Consider the following 23829-nt stretch of genomic DNA (forward strand, 5'->3'; position numbering starts at 1 on the left):
GCCTATCAAATTCCAGACCCACCCACATAACCTTCAGTGCTTCCCTATCTAATTACATCCTCTGTAGAGTATTCATAACATCACATATCTTGTCTTTCTTTAGTCTCACACCCTCCTGACACTTGACCAACTTTGTGGGGTATCATCATACAACCCATTAAGAACCTAGTAATCTGGTGGACCATTATGCAATAGGTAGCATCAATCCTTGTGTATCTATCCCTATTTCCCTATAGATTGTAAGCTTGCGAGCAGGGCCTTCCTACCTCTATATCTGTTTGTTTTTACCCAGTTTTGTTCTATTACTGTTGTTCTAATTGTAAAGCGCAACGGAATATGCTGCGCTATATAAGAAACTGTTAATAAATAAATAAGGTTCATATTTCGGCCTTGTCAATTTGGTTTCAGAGAAAGATAGCGACTTTGCCTGATGTTCATACTTTCACTCAGGGTGTTCTCCGAATTCAACCTCCCTACGGGCCTCCTGTGGCTCCTGGGTATTTGTTGGTTGTTCTGGACGCCTTACAAGAGGCTCCTTTTGAACCCCTAGTGTCTGTGGACCTTAAATGGCTTACTCTTAAGGTCTTGTTTTTGCTGGCTATTGCCTCTGCTAGACGGGTTTCAGATTTGGGTGCCATATCCTGTCGGTCACGTTACCTGATTTTTCACCGTGACCGCGCGGTTCTTAGGACCCACCCTAGTTATCTGCCTAAGGTGGTGTCTTCTTTCCACTTTAACCAAGAAATTGTGGTTCCGCATTTACCTCTCCAGATTTGTCATCCAAAGAGAAGTCTTTGGATGTGGTACGGACTCTCCGTATTTATGTGAAAAGAATGGAGTCAGTTTGGAAATCTGACTCTCTGTTTGTTCTTTTTGGTTTTCACAAACGTGGCTTGCCTGCTAATAAGCAGACCTTATGCTAGATGGATTAGAATGGTGATTGCACATGCTTATATTCAGGCTGGCCTTCCAACTCCTGATACCTTTAAAGCCCATTCTACTTGGTCGGTTGGACCTTCTTGGGCGGCCCGCTGTGGTGCGACCCTTGAACAATTGTGCAAGGCGGCTACGTGGTCCCCTGTGAACACTTTCATAAGGTTCTACGCCTTCGATACTTCCGCCTCCCAGGATGCTTCCTTTGGACGCCGGGTTCTTGTGCCCACTACAGTGTGTCCGCCCCGTGAGGAACTGCTTTAGGACATCCCCGATGTTATTCCCTGTGGAATACAGTGTACCCCGCTGCAAAAAAGGAGATTTATGGTAAGAACTTACCTTTGTTAAATCTCTTTCTGTGAGGTACACTGAATTCCACAGGGCGCCCACCGTGACACACTTAGCTTCTTTGGGTTTGTATGGCATTAGCCACTGGTACCTTCTCCTGTCGTGAGAATGTGGTGCTGTGTGGCTACTAACTGTTGTCATCTCATTTCTACCTGCTACTGCATGGGGCTGGTTAACAAAACTGAGCTCCTGTGCACGGAGGCGGGGTTATAGAGGAGGCGGCGCTATGCATCTTGGGAACAGTCAAAGCTTTTAGCCTGTTGGTACCTCGGATCAAGATCCTGCTCTACACCCCCGATGTTATTCCCTGCGTAATCCAGTGTACCTCGCAGAAAGAGATTTAACCAAGGTAAGTTCTTACCATAAATCTCCTTATTTTCGGTATGCTGTTTGGGCAACAGCATACCTTCAGCTTTGGAGGTTAGGGGATGGGGCGGTCACTGCCTTGAGAGATGCAGAGCCGCTTCCCCGCTGCAGGACCACCGTCCTGAGAGGTTGTTTGTTTAGCGGGGCACTGCGCCTTGACTGTCGCAATTGCAGCACGCCGCACACACACCTAATATATGCCTTAAGGTGACGTCTGTGGTGAGGACAAACTGGGGGCCCCGCTAGGGTGGTCCCCCGGTGCAAAGTGCGGCTGGACGATGGCGCGGCATACGGGACCCTCCTGGGGGGGGACCCGCTAGAGCCCCCCCGTTTAAACTAGCTCAAGGTTGCTTAAACTAGCACTTGTGTGATGTATTTAAGCATGATAGGATACTTACTTTGCAGTATAAAAATCACTGTAGCTTTGGCACCATTGGGGGGTTGGCGGAGCTACCTCAGAGCGGGACCAGAGGCGTTTTGGCGCCTTCCTCTGCTTAATGCAGCAGCAAACAGCACACACAGCTCTTCGTGACTCCAAAGACACACTGGAAAACTGGTACAGGGTGTAGCATAGGGGGTGAGCTATTGTACACAATCTGTGTCCTCTACAGGACAGTATTTACTAGTGTTTCACTGTAATAATGTTAGCTGACAGCCTCACTGGGACTGTGCAGCTAGGGGTGTGCTGGTGTCTTTCTCTGTGTGTCTCCTCCCACATACAGTAAGGGCAGGCTTGATCAGTATACTGTCTGTGTGTATGTTATTATGATTACTATAAACATGGATAAACACAAACTCTGAAGTGTGTGCCACACTAAATTCTCTCCCTTATCTGATTCTGTTTCATGTGAACAATGCAGCCAAACTTCACAAATCAGTGAAGGGGCTGGGGGTGAGGGTCCAGAGCCCTCCTGCCTTAGGGGCTCTTAAAACTATGATGTCTGATATGTCATCACAACTGTCTGCTAATGTTCAGAAAACTCAGCTACTACAACAGACTGTTGCGACTTAGCTGCTAGGGCAGATATTACACAGCCCTTTATCTCTCATGCAGGTCCGCAGAAGCGTGGTTTACCTGCGTCCGCAGAAGCGTGTTTTACCTGCCCTACTCCCTGATTCAGATAAGGATATACAGGAGGATGGGGAGGACTTAGATTCCATTAGTGGGGATTCTGCTCAGGGTATTGAACCCCTCATTCTGGCTATACGGGACGTGTTAAAGCTCCCTCTAGAGGACACTGCGTCACAGCAGTCGTTTTTCTTTACACAAAACAAGCCTAATGTCACTTTCCCTGATTCTGCAGAGTTAGATGACCTTTTCAAGTTGGCCTGGAAAAATCCAGACAAAAAATTTAAAGTGTCAAAAAAGTTTTTGCTCACTTTCCCATTTGCTCCTGAAGGTAGGAAATTCTGGGAAGAACCCCCGGGGGTTGACATATCAGTCTCTCAACCGTCCAAAAAGGCGGTGCTGCCTGCCCCAGGCCTCTTCATACGTGGGCTACTCAAATTCAGGGGGCCCTCTCCGGGGATATTCCTCTGATCAGTATTGTGACTCTCCTCAAGCACATTCAGGACACTACACGTGTCCTGTGTGACTTGCTTAAGGAGATGGGGAATATTAATGCTAGGACTTCTGCCATGGCAGTGTCGGCGTGCAAGGCTTTGTGGTTGCGTCAGTGGATAGCGGACGCAGAATCAAAGTGCATTGTAGAATCCCTCCCCTTTTCTGGGGAATGGCTCTTTGGGGTTGAGTTGGATATGTGGATTTCCAAAGTCACTGCTGGGAATTCCACGTTTCTCCCCTCTGGGGGCCCGCCGGCTAGGCGTTCCTACCCGGGGCCGTCTGTTCAGTCCTTTCGGTCTAACAGATTTCGATCTAGGGCCAGAGGTGCCTCCAATACGAATAGAGGCACCAGAGGTAAGTCAAAAAGACCTGCCGCAACTGGTTCTCAGGAACAGAACACCAGTTCTCCTACCACTAAGCCCTCAGCATGACAGTGCCCACCCACCCCGAGGAGATCTTGAGGTGGGAGCTCGACTGCGTCACTTCAGCCGCATCTGGGAAGTCTCCTGCCAGGATACCTGGGTAAGGGAACTCATTTCTCAGGGCTACAAGGTGGAGTTCGACGGTACTCCTCCCCAGCTATTTTTCAAATCAAGCTTGCCAGCTTTGGAGGATATGCAATTTACGTTGCAACATGCCATCCGAAAATTGGTCCAGTCCCATGTCATTGTTCCAGAACCGAAACCACAACGAGGCAGGGGTTATTACTCCAACCTGTTTATGGTACCAAAGCCGGACGGCTCGGTACGGCCCATTTTGAATCTAAAGTCCTTGAACCCTTACCTAAAGGTTTTCAAGTTCAAAATGGAATTCTTGAGGGCAGGAATTGCGGGCCTGGAGGAACAGGAATTCCTGGTTTCCTTGGATGTCAAGGACACCTACCTTCGTATTCCAATTTGGCCACCTCATCACGCTTATCTGAGGTTTTCCCTACTGGACGATCACTACCAGTTCCAGGCACTACCCTTTGGCTTCTCCAAGCCTCCGAAGGTATTCAAGAAGGTGATGGCGGAGATGATGCTCTAACTCCGGGTCCAGGGGGTCAGTGTTATGCATTACCTGGACGATCTTCTAATAAAAGCAAGATCATGGGTGGATTCTCAATCTACAGAAGTCCCACCTGGAGCTGACTCAACAGCTCCTGTTTCTGGGGTAGTTTCTGGTTACGGTGGCCCAAGAGGTGTTCCTCCCGAAGGACAAAGCAAGACAACTTCAGGAGATGGTCCGCATTGTGCTCCGACCTACTCGAGTATCCATCCATCTTTGCATCAGATTGTTGGGAAAGATGGTCGCCTCATACGAGGTGATCCAATAAGGGAGGTTCCATGCCAGAACATTTCAATTGGATCTTCTGAGCAAGTGGTCCGGATCACATCTACAGACGCACCGGATGATTCGGCTGTCACTTCAGACCAGGATTTCCCTCCTGTGCTGGCTGCAGTCCTCCAACATACTGGAAGGCCGGAGTTTCGTGATTCATGATTGGATCCTCCTCATGACGGTTGTGAGGATGGGGTGCTGGCACCCAAGGTGTACAGTTCCAGGGCATGTGATCGGCCCACAAAGCCCTCCTTCCGATCTACAATGTTCTACTTCAGGCATCTCCTCTGCTCACGGATCACGCGATTCAAGTTCAGTCGGACAACGCCACAGTAGTGGCATACATCAATCGGCAAGGAGGGACCAAAAGTAGAGCCTGCATGCGAGAGGTGTTAAAGATACTCCTCTGGGTGGAAAGAAATGCAGGAGCAATGTCGGTGTGGACAACTGGGATGCCTTTTGAGTCGTCACGATCTCCACCTGGGGAAGTGGGGTCTCCACCATCAGGTGTTCCAGCATATCATCCACCGGTGGGGCTGCCTGCAGATAGACATGATGGCTTCTCATCTCAACAAGAAGCTTCATTGGTATTGCTCATGAATCAGGAACCCTCATACGAGGGCAGTAGATGCACTGGCGTCGCCTTGGCCTTACCGGCTGCTCTACCTGTTTCCTCTGATTCCGTTGCTCCCAAGGGTGCTCAGGCGAATCAGAAATCAAAGAGTCCATGCAATTCTGATTGCCCCGGATTGGCCTTGGAGGGCGTGGTACGCGGATCTTCTGGACATGTCCGTCGAAGACCCTTGGCCTCTACCACTAAGAAGAGATCTTCTTCATCAAGGACCGTTCGTCTACCCGGACTTACGGCGACTTAGTTTGACAGCTTGGAGGCTGAGTGGAATATCCTAGCTTACAAGGGCTTTTCCAAAAAGGTTATTGCCACCATGGTTCAGCCCAGGAAATCTGTGACGTCAAAACACTATCATCATATCTGGAAGATATGTCTCCTGGTGCGAGGAACGCACGTATACACCTGCAGAGTTCCACTTGGGACGTTTCTTACGTTTCCTGCAGATAAGGGCTTGCGTCTGGGTTCCATTAAGGTCCAGATTTCATCTCTCTCCATTTTCTTCCAGGGAAAATTGGCTGTATTGCCATTAGTTCAGACCTTCTTGCAAGGGGTACTACACATACAACCTCCTTTTGTGCCGCCTACGGCACCCTGGGATTTGAATGTGGTGTTGGAATTTCTACAGTCCTCCTGGTTTGAGCCTCTGATGACGGTAGAAGACAAGTACCTTACGTGGACGACAGTGATGTTACTGGCCCTGGCTTCTGCTAGACGTGTCTCAGAATTGGGGGCCTTATTGTGTAAGAGCCCTTACTTAGTCTTTTACGAGGACAGAGCGTAGCTCAGAACTAGGCAGCAGTTCCTGCCGAAGGTTGTCTCTGCGTTTAACCTGAATCAGCCTATTGTGGTCCCGTCCAGTTCTGACTCTTCTGCTCCTCCGGATGCATTGGATGCTGTGCGAGCCTTGAAGAGCTATGTCAAGCGAACGGCTCAGATCAGAAAGACAGATTCCTTTTTCGTGCTCTATGATGCATAGAAATAGGGTTGTCCTGCTTCAAAGCAGTCCATTGCTCATTGGCTTAGGCTTACTATCCAGCAGGCCTATGTGTCGGCAGCGTTACCTGTTCCTAAGTTTCTCAAGGCCCACTCTACAAGATCTGTGGGCTCTTCCTTGGCGACCGCCCGTGGAATCTTGGCCTTGCAACTATGCCGAGCTGCTACCTGTTCGGGGAAGAACACTTTTGTAAAGTTCTACAAGTTTGATACCCTGGCCAAAGAGGATGCCCAGTTTGGGCAGGTGGTGCTGCAGAATCTCCGCACATTCCTGCTTGTTCTGGAAGCTTTGGGACGTCCCCATCGTACTAAGTTTCCCCACTATCCCTTAAGGATGCTAGAGAAAATAGGATTTTCATTTCGTACCGGTAAATCCTTTTCTTGTAGTCCATAAGGTATATTGGGCGCCCACCTCAGTGCATTGACTTTTCTCCAGGTTCTCTGTTCTGTGGTTACCTGTTCAGCTGTTATTGTTATAGTTACCAGTCGTTGCTGGTTGTTATATGTTTGTGGTGTGCTGGTATTAAATCTCACCACTCTTTGTTCTCATGTTCCTTCTCTCATGTATGTCCTTTCTCCTTCGGGCACTGTTTTACCTATAACTGCCTGTGTGGAGGGGACATAGAGGGGAGGAGCCAGCACACCCAGTGAAGAAATTTAAAGTGCACCGGCTCATTTGGACCCCGTCTATACCTCATATACGGGCCGATGCATGCGCTAAGTACCGAACATTGCTATGTGCTGCACCTCCAACCACATCTGAATCAGGCCCCTGATGCAGCAAAATGATTTACCAATTTTCCAGCCAGGGTTGCAACCAAGCTCCTCTCACTAAGAGGACACATTACTGCTCTCTGCTTTCAAAAAGTTGTGATAAAGCACTATACATGGCACTACCCATGTAATACTGTACATGTAAGTCTGTATTGTCATATGGTCTCTCTTGTTATCAGTCCCCAGCCTCCAGCCCCTGAAGCTCCAGAGGTGGCGTGGGCGGAGCAAGAAAGTGCAGTCCATCACCTTACAGATGCCGATTTCGACCAGTTTGTGACGGATCATCAGTCTGTGCTTGTTATGTTCTATGCTCCATGTAAGTTCCAGTCTATATGAGCTTAAAGAGGACCTGTCAACTTTATGCAAGGGAAACCACCATTTTGTGTGTTTAGCTAGTATTTATAAAAATATAGCTGGGAACCAGTACCTCATGAATGTTTATTCAGTCTGAGGGGGAGATGTACTTAGCCTTGAAAAGAGGTACATTTCACGGTGTTAAAGTTCTGGCCAATCAGCGCCTAACTGCCATGTCACAGGCTGGGTTTGAAAAATGACAGGATCTGGTTGGCTGGTACTTTATCTCCATGACATTTAGCACTTTTCACGGCAAAGTACAGCTGGCCCTAAGTGATGTCACTAGTTGCTAGGAAGTTGATTATAGTTTGCATACTGGCTCTGCTAATAAAATGGCAACCTTCAGCAGGGCTATATCACATTGGCAGATATATAACGAATATAAGAGCAGTTGTAGTAAAACAGCCTGCCGCTTAACTAAAAGGAAAATGGAGGTTGAAATTTCAAGATAAATGTAAAATATAAACAGCCTAAGCTGTACTGAATTCCTGGCATTGGTAAAATTAAAAATAATAAAAGTTCGCCTCCAAATGCAACAATGAGATTAATGAATAATCATCCGTAATGTAAAACCTGCAGCAAGTTGAAAAATCTGATTCAAGACTTTATAAAAAAAAAAAAAATGTGTGTGGGGAGGGGGGGCTGGAGAACATATAGAACAAAATCACTGCACTGGTTTTATATAATTGTTGTTTAGGACAAATAAAGTACACAGGGGGCATGTACAAACTATTCACAGGAGTAAACTTTTTATGGTATTATCAGCCAAAAGGACTTCAAATTGACACTTTTTATCCTATTGGCATAAAAACACTTCTAAGTTAATGCTGCTCAAGTAGGTGTATCATTAAGAATATTTCTGTTTTTGCTGTGCTGTTCACCTATATATAATGGTATAATGGTGTGTTTATCACTGGCATCCCAGTGAGGCTATTTGGTAAATGCAGGTGCAATCAATATGTAGGAGAATAAGAAAACAGTGTAAGGTGTTTAGGTGAATATTTACCCTTCCTTAGTATGATGGTGGGTATGAGAGACGCTCACAGGGAAAGCTTTATATCGCTTGATAGCTGACTGTCCGTTTCAGGCCATCGGGCACATGCTAAGTCCCGTAAGTGTAATCTGCGTTGGCAGCCGGAGGTGCGCTGCAGCAGGGATCAGTCAGGAGATCGCTGTGCTCGGAGTACTGGCTGCAGGTGGGGCAGATATTACAACTTCCCCACCTGCAGTGCAGCATAGTTTTGCCCAATTGCTTACTTTTTTGGTTTGCTAACAAATCTGAATAAGGCCCTTAGTACAATCAAACTGAAATTGTACAAGGCAAAATGTAATACTATACAGTATGTAGTGGCATTGCATGGGGACATGACGTATTGCCATAGCTAAAGCCAGTAATATTAAATAACTTGTAGGTTTCCCCCACTGAATAGTGGAGTTCCACACACACTCAAATGTTATTCATCAAACAGGCATCATATAGAATCATGTTAAATTATGAAGACAGAATATAGAAAATCAAATTAGTGAGGTTTATAAGGAAACGCAAAGAGCATCAATCAGTCAGATTCAGTGATGGACTGTTAGACATTGGTTAAGCCAAGCCTCAGCGCCTTGTGGAGTTTGAAGAAGCAAGTAGTCCCGTCACAGACCACTTGCAAACTTGTAGGGAAAAGCATAAAATACTGTATTTCCAGATCCCAGGGCCTCTTCTTACTTGCAGAAATTGTGAAAGACTTGTACATGCAGAGCAAAGTCAGGGTAAACAGAAACAGTGTGGTTGTTATACTTAAGAGGACCATAGATCCAATCTTTGATATGTAAAAGGCAAACTATATATGTCTGAGATGGGGCCCCTGGTGTAGGCGCTGAAAGGGAAGCCGATTTGCGTGTTCCACAGTGAACTGAGGGGTGAAGGCATCTTTACCAAAGCTTGCATACAAGCCATTCCTCAAGGAAGTTATTTGTGGTAGTGCCCTCCACCCACTCTGGGAAACTCAAGAATCGTAAATTATTCTTTAGAAGTCTGCCGTCCATATCAGACAAGGAGGAGCTGCTAGGCACTAGGGTGGTAGTCACAGCACTTGGGTGCAGATAGACAGTCCAGGCTAAGAAAAAGAGGTCACCAACCTGAGTCCAGAAAGAGTGTGAGCAGTAGAGAGACTAACAGAGCACCACAATGAGAGAGAAGCCGAAGAGCTGCTGGTCAAGTCAGAAGAATACAGGATCAAAAGCTGTAGGCAATATTCAGCAGAGACCGTGTGGCCCACATATACAAAATAACCACCACCACCCCAGAGAAGGCAGCTAGCTCAGGATGAGGCAGGTGGCTGAAGGCACCACCAGAGCAGGGGACCAACAGGCAGTGTAATCAGCAGTCCCAGAAACACTGGGATGTCTGTGTTCGCAGGAGGCAGCCATGGAGGCAAAGATGGTGGCAGCCAGCCCTCACCATACCTCAGACCCTAGTGCGGACACATGGGAGTTGGGAAGGATGCGGCCAGCAGTCTGCATATCTAGGATACAAGAGGGGGCAGACAGGAACTGGGGGTGAACTCAAGGGGCCAGGAGCACACAGGACCAGAGTGCAATGGAACTTGACCACTGAGATCTCCAGCAGGCAAGTAATAATGCATGGCTCAGTGAGTGCACTGCAGCATGCTGGAGAGCAGGCTTTATAGCCGGATAATCACCTCGGCCTCTTCTCTCAAGCTTTGAGCTGTTTTACTATTCTACCTGTATTCTCATTGGAAATAAGGTGAATCTTATTCTTCGGAATCTATAGGTCTCCACAGGTTAGCCTTGGGGTATGCTGAGGAGACCAGGACAGTTCTCTTTGTTATAGTGGCTGATTTAATTGTGATTTTTGTGCCAAGCACTTTTCCTTTTCAGATCAGTGGTTGTCTTCGTCAGTTTGGCAGACCAGCAAATTTATTTTATTTTATGCTGTGACTTTATAATAGCCATGTCACCTGTACAAAGTAAAATTTAAAAGTTATAATTTGGCATCTCCCAATCAACTGGAAAAGTCGCATATTGAGTAGTACAATATTTGTAATTTTCCCCTGTGAAAATCCTGTTTATGCTCTTGAGCGTTCCTTTCCTGATCGGAGCTTTGGGTTGGCTATTTGTCAGGCAATCATCCTATAAGCTAATAGAAGAAGCTGTGATTTCTGCAGGCTCAGCCTATAAGATTTATGATAATTTATTTATATTAATTGTACTCCCGGGAGAATTGCTGCTAATTTTTACAATAAATGTTTCTTTTTTGATTGTTGAGCGCAACTTGGTTTCTGTTTGTATTGAGTGTTTCTTTGAGGGATTGGCATTCCCTCTCCAAGTCGCTGCTGACAATCACATACACCACCACCCACCGAGCGCACAGTTTTATCGCTCTCAGCCTATAAGATGCAGTAATCACCCTCATAGTCTGTGGAGCTTTGTGTTTTAGATCTGTCTGAATTTAAACCATTTTAAGAGACTTCACTGATCTATTTTTCTCTTCTCTTCATTTTAACACCCCAAAAAGTGGTTTGAAATGAAATTTCTCTCATACAAAAAGCGGTGTAATGAAAAACTGGAATCTGGATCTAAAGGGAAATAACATTATTTCTCCGGCAGGGTCCACAGGTTATCCACAGGATAACAATGGGATATGATGGAGCGACACCGGATTGGCACCAAACGATCACAAGCTTTCAGGCCTCCTAGGATGCAACGGGCCCGTCCATATATCCCCGCCCACTGGCTCAGGCAAATCAGTTTTTTGTTTGGTGTGGCAGGAGCCGGACCATGGTCAGAGAGCTGCTGTTCTATGGCAGCCCTAAGTTTTATTATTTTATTTTTACAGTCTCTTTTTAAGCGATCTTTCTTAACAGCTTCTTATACGCATATTGGAAAGAGTCGCTCTAACAACTCTCCGTCGGGTCGCAACAACGCTTACCCATGTGTACAGTGCTGTCTTGGCGGGCGTCTGTGTCGGATATACTAGCAGGTCCAGCAGACGTTACCAGGCTGTGGCCGGAGCATGAGGAGAAGGTAAGGCATCGGTTCCCCGTAGTCGGGGAATATGGACACAGCCGCACTGTATTGGAAGGTGACTACCAAACAGTAGCTGACGCGCCGCCACCACGGGTGCTCCAGCGCTAGGCCTTAGGGATCAGAGGCACCAGGAATAGTATGAGGCTGCGATCCCTAGGGTTGATGTCAGCGGTGGGGAGATAGATGCTCTCCTGGTCGCCCCTCCCCCCATGTCATGACCAGTTTCCGCAAGTCTCCCGCCATGAACTGTTGCCTCACTTCCATCTCAGACGCTACCACGAGGGGTCTTGGTCGCATCAAGGCTGCTGCGTCTGTGTTCAGTAAGCGCTACCGAGCGGAGACCCGGTCACAATACATAGTCTGTATGGCCGGTGTGTATGTATGCACAGTGCATCTGTGTTCACTTAAAGTTCCCGAAGCAGCGGTGTACACTAGTAGCGTCTTGATCGACTCAGCATTTGCTAACGTATTGATCGATCTTGGTAGTGAGGTGAGTCTCCCTGTATCACACTCTACCGAGTACGAGTTATACACCACTAAATTTCTATATACTTTTGTCAGTACGAATAGTTACGTTTAAGTGCCTATTGCATATGAGTCTGTGTACATTACTGTGGTTTTCTTTGCAATGCGTCTGAATACGTTAAGATCTGTATAAAACAGAATTCAGTAATATGTACTCCTACATACTTTAAAATGTGTTTGTAGTTGATTATGTGCTCATATGACTAATATATAACATGTGACTGACAGCTAATGTGATTGCTGACTTTAATATCTGTTTGTACGGGAAAGGAGAAAAAGAAAGACTCTGTGTTGGGGCATGCTTTAAATTGTAAATATAGTTAAAATTTTACTTTTATTCATGAAAACATAACATTTTATACACATAGATATAAAAATATCATCTCCACAAATAATGTTGCGAATAATTATAAATAATTATATTTGCAAACCAAATTAATCACGTTAGATTCATTGAGATGCATCCGAGGTGAAAATATTAGAACCTAAAATTAATCAGTGGATATCCAGAGAAACAGAAGCACTCATAAATTGATAAAGACTGTATCAATTCCAATTTAATGCTGATAGAGACTGTAATTAGTCAAATTTAGTGCTATCCGTTATTGAAGTCTCCTGGTAAAAGGAATGGTGTGTATAGATCTATGAGCTAAATGAGATAGGGTGCTTAATGACCTTTTAGAGATAATATTACTTTAAGATAATGAGAAAGGTAGTGTCAAGGGTTGCTCCAACGCTTCTGCTTTTTGTCCAGGACAAGGGATTAATTTATACTGCACTTGATATTCCCTAGTGGTCTCCCATCTAGGTACTTACCAGGCTTCTCACTGCTTAGCTTCCAAGATCAGACGAGATCGGGCGTGCCCAGTGGAATATGGCAGTAGATACCCGAATGGGACAAATGAGAGAGTGTGGCTAATGACAAAACCCAGAGATAGAAGTACTTCTACTGTCCAATAATTTTGCACAGGTACTCTGTTACCGTAGCATTGCAGAGAATGGTTAACTGGCAATTGGATGAGAGAGTACCGAAACGAGATGAGTGCGTTAAGGACCAGTTGAGGGCCCCACCTTCTGCTGTCCAATGTCATATAATGGATTTATAGCGGACAGTGGATGAGAGAGGTGGGCTGACTCAATCTTATCGAAATATGAGATTGTGAAAGGCTTAGATTAAAGATCATAATGGAGTAACACTTCTTGAGAAGATAGCAATAAATTTGTGTGGTAGTGGTATGACAAAAAGTGTCTTAATAAGTCAATCACTGCAAAGAAAAGCATGTGTGGACAGACATAATTGTGTATATACTAATATAGATACTCCACACTTGAATTAACTTTTCTGAGTTGAGTTGCAAAGGTAAATCAAAGCAGTAACATTGTGAGGGAAACCATGTTATAAACATCCAGATATTATAGGAACCTGCACAAATTGTTTGGTAGAATATGCATGTCAACAATGAAGTAATCTCTGTCTCTGTATAAGTTTCACTTGTGTGGTCCAAATTACAAAGAATTTATCCAGTAGTTAAGAGCTCAGAAGGACCTATTATCTCAAAAGTTTGTCTATCCCATATCAATATAACCTGTATACCTATGATGCAAATGCAGAAATCAATCTATGTTACAGTATTATAGACAAGAGCATATACTTAACACCGCAAGAAAGTGCAAAATTAATGAAATAGAATTCCCATCAGGGCAGTGAAATGATAAATAATCTCTTATTTAGATACAGAATTGGCTAATATAATCCAAACACCAGAATATCCAATAATTAGAAAGCCCCAGTGGGCATATACGATACAAGGAGATTATAGTGTGTGTGGTAAACTGTGCACAGTTCAGCCCCACATGTTCACAAACGAACGTTTCACCAAAGGGATGGCTTAATCACCGTATATGTTTATCAGTTGGTCTTCTAATCCTCAATGCTGGTGCATGGGTAAGGGTCAGATTGATATCACTTTAGAACGATAAAGTGGTTACAGTCACAAATTGTGTAGTACACTGTGAAAGTGCTACATTATTTATCATGTCTAAGAGCGGCATGGGTGACGAGAGTACACTTACAGTAACACCAACACTCATATCATGTTGTCTTGCAAAAACTGTCCTCTCTGATCTGGTACAGGATGTATGTGTAAAATGGTTTGCTTGTCACCATAATACAAGGCAGATCCCTGATCTTCGTCAAGTACAGATAAATCCCCTTTGGGCGATGTTTGCACAGACCTTGTCCAGTATAGCTGAAAGGTTAATTTCTACAGATTCGATACCAGGAATATGGTTCATTATTAACCCTAGCTCTCTACCTACTATATCCCCAACAGCTTCTCCAATAAAACAAGCTGAGAAACAGAGTGTAAATATATCATCAACTGTACAGGCTACACAGGATGATTCATCAGACGATGAAAGCTCTATACAGTATACTCTTCTTCGGCATACAAAGAACAGGTAAAAGGTATCAGCTCAGTGAATATAGCTGAATTAATGAGAACAGTAAAGGCCTTTCTGTCCTTAGAGGATTCAGCAGAGCCTGTTTTAAAAATAAGGTACTTATGTTTAAACATCCCAAAAAATAGGGCCTCCTCATGGGGGACCCCAGCAGCTGATGAAAATCATGGAAAAGGTTTGGGCTATACCCAATAGAGAATATGTGTTCCCAGTAAATGGGATTCCAAATATCCTTTTCCAGTTGGGGACTGTTTAAAAATGGGAAATGCCTCCTAAAGTAGATACGCATATAATTTGATAGTGCGAAAATATATATGGCCTTTGCCGTCAACGACAAAATAGGGATGGTTTTCTGAAAACCATATTGTCTCTGTCTGGGGCAGTCATAAGGCCAGCCATGACTTCACCTTGCAATCTACAGCCACACCACACTGGATAGGCCCAATCTCACTAGATCTTGGTAGTTAAGCAGTGTTGGGCCTGGTTAGTTCTTGGATGGGAGACCACCTTGGAATACCAGATGCTGTAGGTACACTGGGCTGAGGTACTGGAAGACAGGTTTTCAGCGCCTGCAAGGGAGCAAGATTCCCATATAGCTCATATGGACACTAATGTCTAGGGCATCAGCATTAACAATAGCTGCTCGCAGAGCAGTTTTGCTTACATACTGTACATGAAAAGCTGATTCAGAATCAAAGAAGGTTCTGGAAACTTTACCTTTGGCTGGAAGTTTCTGTTTGGTAAGGAGTTGACAGATATTCTGGAGTCAAAATCAGACTCCAAGAAGGTCACGTTTCCTTCCACATATAACCCCAAACCTAGGGGTCCAGTTTTCGGCCTTGTCGGTCATAAAGGAACGTAACAGCCCCAATACAATAAGTTTGGTAAGGCAAAGAAGCAAAGGCAACCATAGGGCCAGCTTCCAAACCAGAGGTAAGCCATCAGCATTATGGTGCGGGCCTCCTTCTGGGGGACCCCAGGATAGGGGGCCAACTTCTTCAGTTTGCACAGATCTGGTAACAGTCTACAAATAGATGTCTGGGTGCAAGAAGCGGTATCTCTAGGTTATGTTTCTCTTCAAGAAGCATCCTCCTAGAAGGTTCTTCTGTTCCAGTCCATCTCGGGTAGAGGTGAAGGACAGGTTTGCAAGAAGCAGTTCAGAACTTGCTGTAGTCTGGAATAGTCATTCCAGTAACCCCTGCACAATAGGGACATGGGTTTTTACTCCAACCGGGTTTGGGTTCAGAAGGATCCTTTCACCCCAATCTCAAAATCCTAAACAGATAAGTTTGGGTACCACGGTTTACATGAAGACGTTGCGCTCCATAGTTTTGGCGTGGAGCCAGGGAATTACATGGTATCCCTGGATAGTCAGGATGCTTACCTACAGGTTCCTATAGCACTGTTCCATCAGTGTTATCTCAAGGTTCACCATCCTACAGCAACATTTTCAGTTCCAGACCTTACCCTTTGTGTTAGCCACAGCCTCCAGAGTATTTACCAAAATTATGATGATTATGGCAGCTTATCTCCCCAAGAAGGGGATAAGAAAATTGCAATACCTCGACCACCTTTTTTTATCCTGGCACAATCACAGGAAAGGCTTCTGTGCCATAGACAATGACTTGTCTGCAGAGGCACGGGTGGTTCATAAATTTGGCAAAGTCATCTCTGGTTCCGTCACAACGGATGACTCACTGTGGGGCTGTACTGAATTCAAGTCTGCAGAAAATGGATTACCTCGGAACAAGATATCCAAGGTACAGTCAAGTACTCAGGAGTTGTTACACAGTCAAACGATATCAATCCACGCAGCTATGCGACTGATGGGTTTGATGGTGTCAACATCCGAAATGGTGGAGTATGCACAATTCCACTCAAGACCTCGGCAGCATCTGATTCTGGCTAGATGGAATGGAATACATCAGACAGTAAAGAAACAAACTATGGTACTTTCACACAAGGTAAGAAACTCATTAGCCTGGTGGTTACAGACATCCCATCTAGACAAAGGGAGAACCTTTTGGATATCAGATTGGGAGATCCTGACAACAGATGCCAGTCTTCAGGGCTGGGGAGCAGTGTCCGGAAGATTATGGTTCCAGGGACAATGGACCATAGAAGAAAGTTGCCTGCCAATAAATCTGTTAGAACTTCGGGCCATATACATGGCACTGATTCAGGCAAAGGACACTCTTCAAGGAAGACCAGTCTAGATCCGCTCGGACAATTTAACAGCGGGGGCGTACCTCAAACATCAGGGAGGAACGCTCAGTTAAACAGCAATGAAGGAGGTAAGTCACATACTAAAGTGGGCAGAACTCCCTCTTTCAGCATTGTCCGCAGTATTCGTTCCAGGAGCCCTAAACTGGGAAGCGGATTTTCTCAGTCGACACGCCATTCAAGCAAGCGAATGGGCTCTACACCCGGAAGTCTTTCAGACTGGTAGACAAGTGGGGTTGGCCAGAGATAGATCTCATGGCGTCCTGTCTGAACAACAAAGTGCCCGCATACAGGGCAGGAACAAAGGATCCCGGATCGATATTTGTGGACGCCTTGTCAGTGAAATGGGAGTTTCATCTGGCGTATCTATTTGCTCCGATCATCCTGCTACCAGTGTGGTGAGGAAGATAAAAGAAGCAAAGGGTGCTGTGATTCTAATAGCTCCGGCTTGGCCCAGAAGGCGTCTGTTCCCTTAACGTCCAGATCTACTAATGCAGGGTCCTTGTTATCACAGGCATTTGGATCGACTATCGTTGACGGCGGGGCTCTTGAAACCTCTATCCTGTAGTCAAGAGGATTCTTGCTACAGGTAAATTCAAACAATGCTCAGAGCAAGAAAACCTTCTTCAGCTCGCATTTATCACCGAATATGGCAGGCCTATATTCATGGTGCAGTGAAAAAAATATGGACCCGAAATCTTTCCAAGTTTCCAGGGTCTTAGATTTCCTTCAGGCGGGAATGGATAAGGGTTTGAAGGTGGCTTCCTTGAAAGTACAAGTATCAGCATTGACTGTAGGGTTCCAAAAGAAAATTGCCATTTTACAGGGTGTGCGTACTTTTTCCAGGGACTGCTACGCATTCAACCTCCTTTTCTTCCTTCTACAGTGCCTTGGGACTTAAGTCTAGTCCTCAAAGCCCTTCAAGTTGCTCCGTTTGAACCACTTAATAAAGTGGATCTTAAATGGTTGACAGCTAAAGTTCTCTTTCTACTGACTATGGCATCAGCTAGAAGAGTGTCAGAATTAGGAGCGCTGTCATGTTGTTCTTTTCTGTTTTTTTATCCAGATAAAGCAGTTCTCAGGACTATGTCTGGGTATCTTCCTAAGTTGGTGTCTAAATTCCACCTTAATGAAGAAAATGTAGTCCCGGCTTTTCAGGTATCGGGACTTTCTGCGGGAGATGCGTCGCGGGACGTAGTCTGAGCATTAAGGATCTACGTGGATTGCACAAGTGCCATCAGAAAGACAGATACCCTCTTCATTTTCTACAGAATTCACAAGAGAGGATGGCCTGCTACTAAATAGACGCTGGCTAGAGGGCTTCAAATGACGATTTCGGAAGCATACTCTCAAGCGGATCTCCCTGTTTCGGCTAATGTCTCTGTTCACTCTACTCGTAAGGTAGGTCCTTCATAGGCAGCATAACATGGTGCTTCAGCAGAACAGATATGTAAGGCAGCCACATAGTCTTCCATTTAACACATTCATTAGACATTATGCTTGGATACTTTTGCCTCTCATGACGCTAAATTCGGGTGTCCAATCAGGAGCGTCTCCACCACTAAAATTGCTTTGGGAAATCCCATTGTTATCCTGTGGATAACCTGTGGACCCTGCCGGAGAAATATACGTTATGGTAAGAACTTACCGTTGATAACGGTATTTCTCCTAAGTCCACAGATTCCACAGGAATCCCACCCTGACGCACCTGATTTGAGGATCTTGCTACTCACTAACCCTTCTTGTACGGAAGGGTGTGCATGTGTATTCTTCTCGCCTGATTAAGGCTCTACATGATGCTCCTGCCTAGATGCTTTGGAATCCAACTGATTTGCCTGAGCCAGTGGGCGGGGATATATGGACGGGCCCGTTGCATCCTGGGAGGCCTGAAAGCTTGTGATCGTTTGGTGCCAATCCGCTGTCGCGCCATCATATCCCATTGTTATCCTGTGGAAAATGTGGACCTAGGAGAACGGTAAGTTCTTACCATAACGTATATTTATACTTTCCATAAAACCCATTGTGGTATTGGATATTGTAAATTTCTCTTATGACCTAGAGGATACTGGGGTCCACATTAGTTCCATGGGGTATAGAGGGGTCCACTAGGAGCCTTGGGCACTTTAAGAAATCAATAGAGTGCGCTGGCTCCTACCTCTATTCCCCTCCTACCAGACTCAGTTTAGAAAATGTGCCCGGAGGAGCCGCTCACGCTTAGGGAAGCTCCTGAAGAGTTTTCTGCATTTATTTTCTGTTTGTTGTTTTCAGGCTGCCTGTTTCGTGGAACTTAGGGGGGAGCATGGCCCAACTTCCTAAAGAGTTAATGGTCCCGTTTCTCCGCTGACAGGACACTGAGCTCCTGAGGGAGTCATTTGCAAGCCCCACCACGGCGAGCGTACCCTCCCGCAGCATGCTTCCACCCCTAACAGAGCCAGAAGATAGAAGAGTGGTGAGTACAGCGCCGGCGTCCTGGTTAGCAGGTTGCCGGCGGGAATGGTGGCACAAGGGTGGGAGCGCAGCTCTGGCTGCAGGCTGCGCTCTATGGGGCTGAGACATACACAGCTGTGCGTGTCCTGTTGTGAGGGGCGCGCTGAGCCACCAATGTACACCCCCACTGGCTGACATACCTAACAAGGATTTTAACCCTCTGTGGGATATTGAGGGGGCGGGGCTTCACTATGAGCGGATCCATCAGCTCACCAGTGCCATTTACCCTCTGCAGATTACACTGACAGGAATCACAGGAAAGCGCAGCTCCTCCACAAAGACTCCACGTCTCCTCAGCGGTATCAGGGGATCTTAGAAGTGTGGGGGGGGGTGTTAATACTAAGCCCTTTGAGGGTACTTAGTGTGGCGACCCAGCTATATTAAGTTAGATATAAGGGAGCTGTGTGTGTGTGGCTGGCTCCGATCTCTGTCTCCCCCTGAGGGCTCTGTGTGGGTTAAACTGTGTTTTCACCTTCTGTGTGTGGGTGTCTGTGTGTCCCTTTACGTTACCATGTCCAGGGACTGTGTTTCCTGCACAGCTGAGTGCCTTTCTTCCCACGGAGACTCACTACCCTGTACCCAGGATAGTGCTCATTCTCAGGCTAGTGGGGCAAAACCCCCATGGTTAGCTTCCATTAAAGGGATGATATCTAATATTTCAACTAAATTATCCCATAATGAGAAAGAGACACAAATTTTAAGACAGTCTATGGATGACCTGATGAATAGAGATTCATTTCCCATACCAGCGTCTCAAACCCACGCCATTTGCCCACAAAAGCGTTCTCTGGCCCAGCTCATGCAGGATGACACTGATGACAATACATCACATCCAGAGGAGGGTGAAGTGGATGCGAGTGGGGGGGATGCGGTCCTATCACAAGGCATACAGCCCCTGATAGAGGCTATTAGAGATGTCCTGCACATTCCTGACAAGACGGCAGAGGTAGAGGAGGAATCTTTTTATAATGTAAAAAAGAAATCCTCTGCTACTTTTCCTGCATCAAAGGAATTGAATGCTCTGTTTGAAGAAACTTGGGCTAACCCTGACAAAAATTTCAGATCCCTAAAAGATTGATTACATCCTTTCCCTACATCCTTTCCTTTCCCCTAGAAGATAGAAAGAAATGGGAAAACCCGCCGATTGTCGACGCATTGGTATCTCGGTTGTCACGTAAGATAGTCTTACCGGTGCCTGGGGCTGCATCCTTAAAGGACACAGCTGACCGCAAAATTGAGAACACTCTCAAATCGCTATACACGTCTGCGGGGGTGGCCCAGAGACCCACTATTGCTTGCGCATGGATCACTAAAGCCATTGCAAAATGGTCAGGTAACCTAATTGACGGTTTGTATACCTTGCCCAGGGAGGAGATAGTTTTACTCCTGCAGCATATCCAAGATTCTGCTAATTTTATGGTGAAGGCCATAAAGGAAATTGGTTTGCTCAATGCATGCACCACTGCCATGGCAGTGTCAGCACGCAGGGGATTGTGGCTACACCAGTGGACTGCGGATGCGGATTCCATGAAAGGAGTGGAAAATCTACCTTTCACAGGTGAGGTCCTTTTTGGGGAGGAACTGGATAAGTTGATATCCAGGGCTAAAGCGGGTAAGTCTACGTATCTTCCTTCCGCAACACCCCCAGCTAGGAAAACCTACTCTTCTCCAACTCTGCAGTCCTTTCGGACAGAGAAATTAAAAGGCAAATCCAAGGTTCCTCTACAGCAGGCATTCCCAACCGCGGTCCTCAAGGCACACCAACAGTGCAGGTTTTAGTGATATCTAGGCTTCAGCACAGATGGTTAAATCAAAATAACTGAGGTATTAAGTAAGTCACCTGTGTTCAAGCCTGGATATCACTAAAACCAGGACTGTTAGTATGCCTTGAGGACCGAAGTTGGGAAACACTGCTCTACAGCCTTCAAAGGTAATAGAGGTAAACCCAGGAAACCAATAGCTCCAGGTTCTCAGGAACAGACCTCCGGATCTGCTTCTTCAAAGTCTTCAGCATGACGGTGGTCCGCAGTGCCTGGAAGACAGGCAGGTGGGAGCTTGGTTACTTTATTTCAGTCACGTTTGGGCAACGTCTTGCAAGGATCCCTGGGTCACAGACTTTATCACCCAGGGATACAGACTGGAGTTTCAGGAACTCCCACCTCACATTCTTCAAATCAGGCTTACCAGCTTCTCCGGAAGCAAGTATGTCTTTACAGGCAGCAGTTCAAAAACTGGTACAGACTCAGGTCATTGTTCCAGTTCCATTTCGACTACAAAACCAGGGTTATTACTCCAACCTGTTTGTGGTACCGAAACCGGACGGTTCGGTAAGGCCCATTCTAAACCTCAAATCACTGAACCCGTATTTAAGGGTGTTCAAGATGGAGTCACTGAGAGCAGTGATCTCAGGTCTGGAGGAGGGGGAATTCCTGGTGTCTCTGGACATCAAGGATGCGTACCTTCATATTCCTATTTGGCCGCCTCATCAGGCTTGCACTACAGGACTGTCACTACCAGTTTCAGGCCCTGCCATTTGTCCTCTCCACGGCACCGAGGGTATTCACCAAGGTAATGGCAGAGATGATGTTTCTCCTCCGCAAGCAGGGAGTGAACATAATACCGTACCTGTACGACCTGTTGATAAAAGCGCCTTCCAGGGAGAGGTTGTTGGACAGCGTTGCCCTCTCAACCCAACTACTTCAGGATCACGGATGGATTCTGAACCTACCAAAATCCCACCTGGAACCAACACTGAGGCTTCCATTTCTGGGGATGATACTGGATACGGAGGCACAGAAGGTATTCCTTCCATTGGAAAAGGCATTGGTAATCCAGTCGATGGTGCGGGATATCCTAAAACCAGCCCGGATATCGGTGCATCTATGCATTCGCCTTCTGGGGAAGATGGTCACCTTTTACGAGGCTATGCAGTACGGAAAGTTTCATGCGAGGCCTTTTCAGCTGGATCTGCTGGACAAATGGTCTGAATCGCATGCACCAGAGGATACGTCTGTCACCAAAAGCCTGGATTTCTCTTCTGTGGTGGCTTCAGACTTCTCACCTGACCGACTGTCAAAGGTTCGGGATTCAAAATTGGATTCTGGTAACCACAGATGCAAGCCTCAGAGGTTGGGGAGCAGTCGCCCAGGGGGAACAGTTCTAAGGAAAATGGTCAAGTCATGAAACCATTCTTCCAATCAACATTCTGGAACCAAGGGCCATATACAACGCCCTTCTACTAGCATCGTATCTTCTTCAAAATGACGCCAATAAGGTTCAGTTGGACAATGTAACAGCAGTAACATACATAAACCGACAGGGCAGAACGAAAAGCAGAGCAGCAATGTCAGAGGTAACAAGAATTCTCCTCTGGGCAGAAAGACACGCAGTGGCGCTGTCGGCAATCTTCATTCCGGGAGTAGACAACTGGGAAGCGGACTTCCTCAGCAGACACGACCTCCACCCGGGAGAGTGGGGCCTTCACCCGCATGTGTTCGAGTCCTTAACACGTCGGTGGGGAATTCCACAAATAGACATGATGACCTCTCATCTCAACAAGAAGCTAAAGCGGTATTGTTCCAGGTCGAGGGACCCTCAAACAGTGGCGGTGGACGCTCTGGTGACTCTATGGGTCGACAAAATGATTTACGTGTTTCCACCTCTTCCACTGATCCCAAGAATTCTCAAAAGAATAAAAAGGGAAAAGGTTCAAGCAATTCTCAATGCTCCGGATTGGCCAAGAAGGGCTTGATGCGCGGATCCACGGGAGATGTTCCTAGAGGACCCGTGGCCTCTACCTCCTCAGGAGGAACTTCTGCAACTGGGCCCGTTTGTCTTATCAAGACTTACCAAGGCTATGTTTGACGGCATGGAGGCATTCCGAACAAGGTCATTCCAACCCTGATCCAAGCCAGGAAAAGGGTGACGTCCAAACATTACCACCGTTTTTGGAAAAAATATGTCTCATGGTGTGAAAACAGGAGATTTCCTGCTGTAGAATTTCAACTGGGTCGTTTTCTCCTTTTTCTGCAGTCGGGTGTGGATGTGGGCCTACGTTTGGGCTCCTTGAAGGTCCAGATTTCGGCCTTATCCATTTTCTTCCAGAAACAATTGGCTTCCCTTCCTGAGGTTCAGACGTTCTTGAAGGGGGTTCTGCACATCCAACCGCCCTTTGTGCCTCCCACGGCACCTTGGGATCTGAACGTGGTGTTGCAGTTCCTACAATCGGAAAGGTTTGAGTCTTTACAGGAGGTTGACATAAAGTTTCTTACGTGGAAGACCGTTACACTATTGACCTTGGCTTCTGCGAGGCGTGTGTCTGAACTAGGGGCGATGTCTCACAAAGCCCCTATTTGATTTTTCATGAAGATAGAGTTGAGCTCAGAGCTCATCAGCAATTTGTTCTGCGTTTCATATCAACCAACCTATTGTGGTTCCGGTGCTTACTGACACCTCTGCTACCTCAAAGTCCTTGGATGTTGTGAGGGCTTTGAAGATCTACGTGAAGCGGACAGTTCGTCACAGGATATCTGACTCGCTTTTTGTTCTCTATGATCTCAAGAAAATTGGGTGTCCTGCTTCCAAGCAGTCTATTGCTCGCTGGATCAGGCTTACTATCCAGCATGCTTTTATCCATCGGCAGGATTGCCGGTTCCTAAAGTACAAGCCCACTCTACTAGGTCGGTGGGTTCTTCCTGTGCAGCTGCCCGGGGTGTCTCTGCTTTGCAACTCTGCTGAGCAGCTACTTGGTCGGGTTCGAACACGTTTGCCAAGTTCTACAAGTTTGATACTTTAGCTTCTCAGGACCTTCAGT

At 46.2% G+C, this 23829-nt stretch overlaps 1 protein-coding gene and 2 pseudogenes across 1 annotated transcript in view; 2 read left to right on the forward strand and 1 right to left on the reverse strand.

Annotated features, from left to right (window-relative positions):
• The window catches only part of PDIA5 (protein disulfide isomerase family A member 5), a 295349-nt gene that overhangs the window by 147655 nt on the left and 123865 nt on the right, over positions 1-23829 (forward strand). Inside the window, exon 11 of the mRNA XM_063934059.1 lies at positions 7109-7245. Coding sequence (XP_063790129.1) covers positions 7109-7245 — 137 coding nt within the window. The remainder of the gene's footprint in view (positions 1-7108; positions 7246-23829) is intronic.
• On the reverse strand, positions 12614-12732 carry LOC134947328 (5S ribosomal RNA; annotated as a pseudogene).
• Positions 14720-14838, forward strand: LOC134946907 (5S ribosomal RNA; annotated as a pseudogene).

Source organism: Pseudophryne corroboree, chromosome 7, assembly GCF_028390025.1.
Source record: "Pseudophryne corroboree isolate aPseCor3 chromosome 7, aPseCor3.hap2, whole genome shotgun sequence".
NCBI lineage: Eukaryota > Metazoa > Chordata > Amphibia > Anura > Myobatrachidae > Pseudophryne > Pseudophryne corroboree.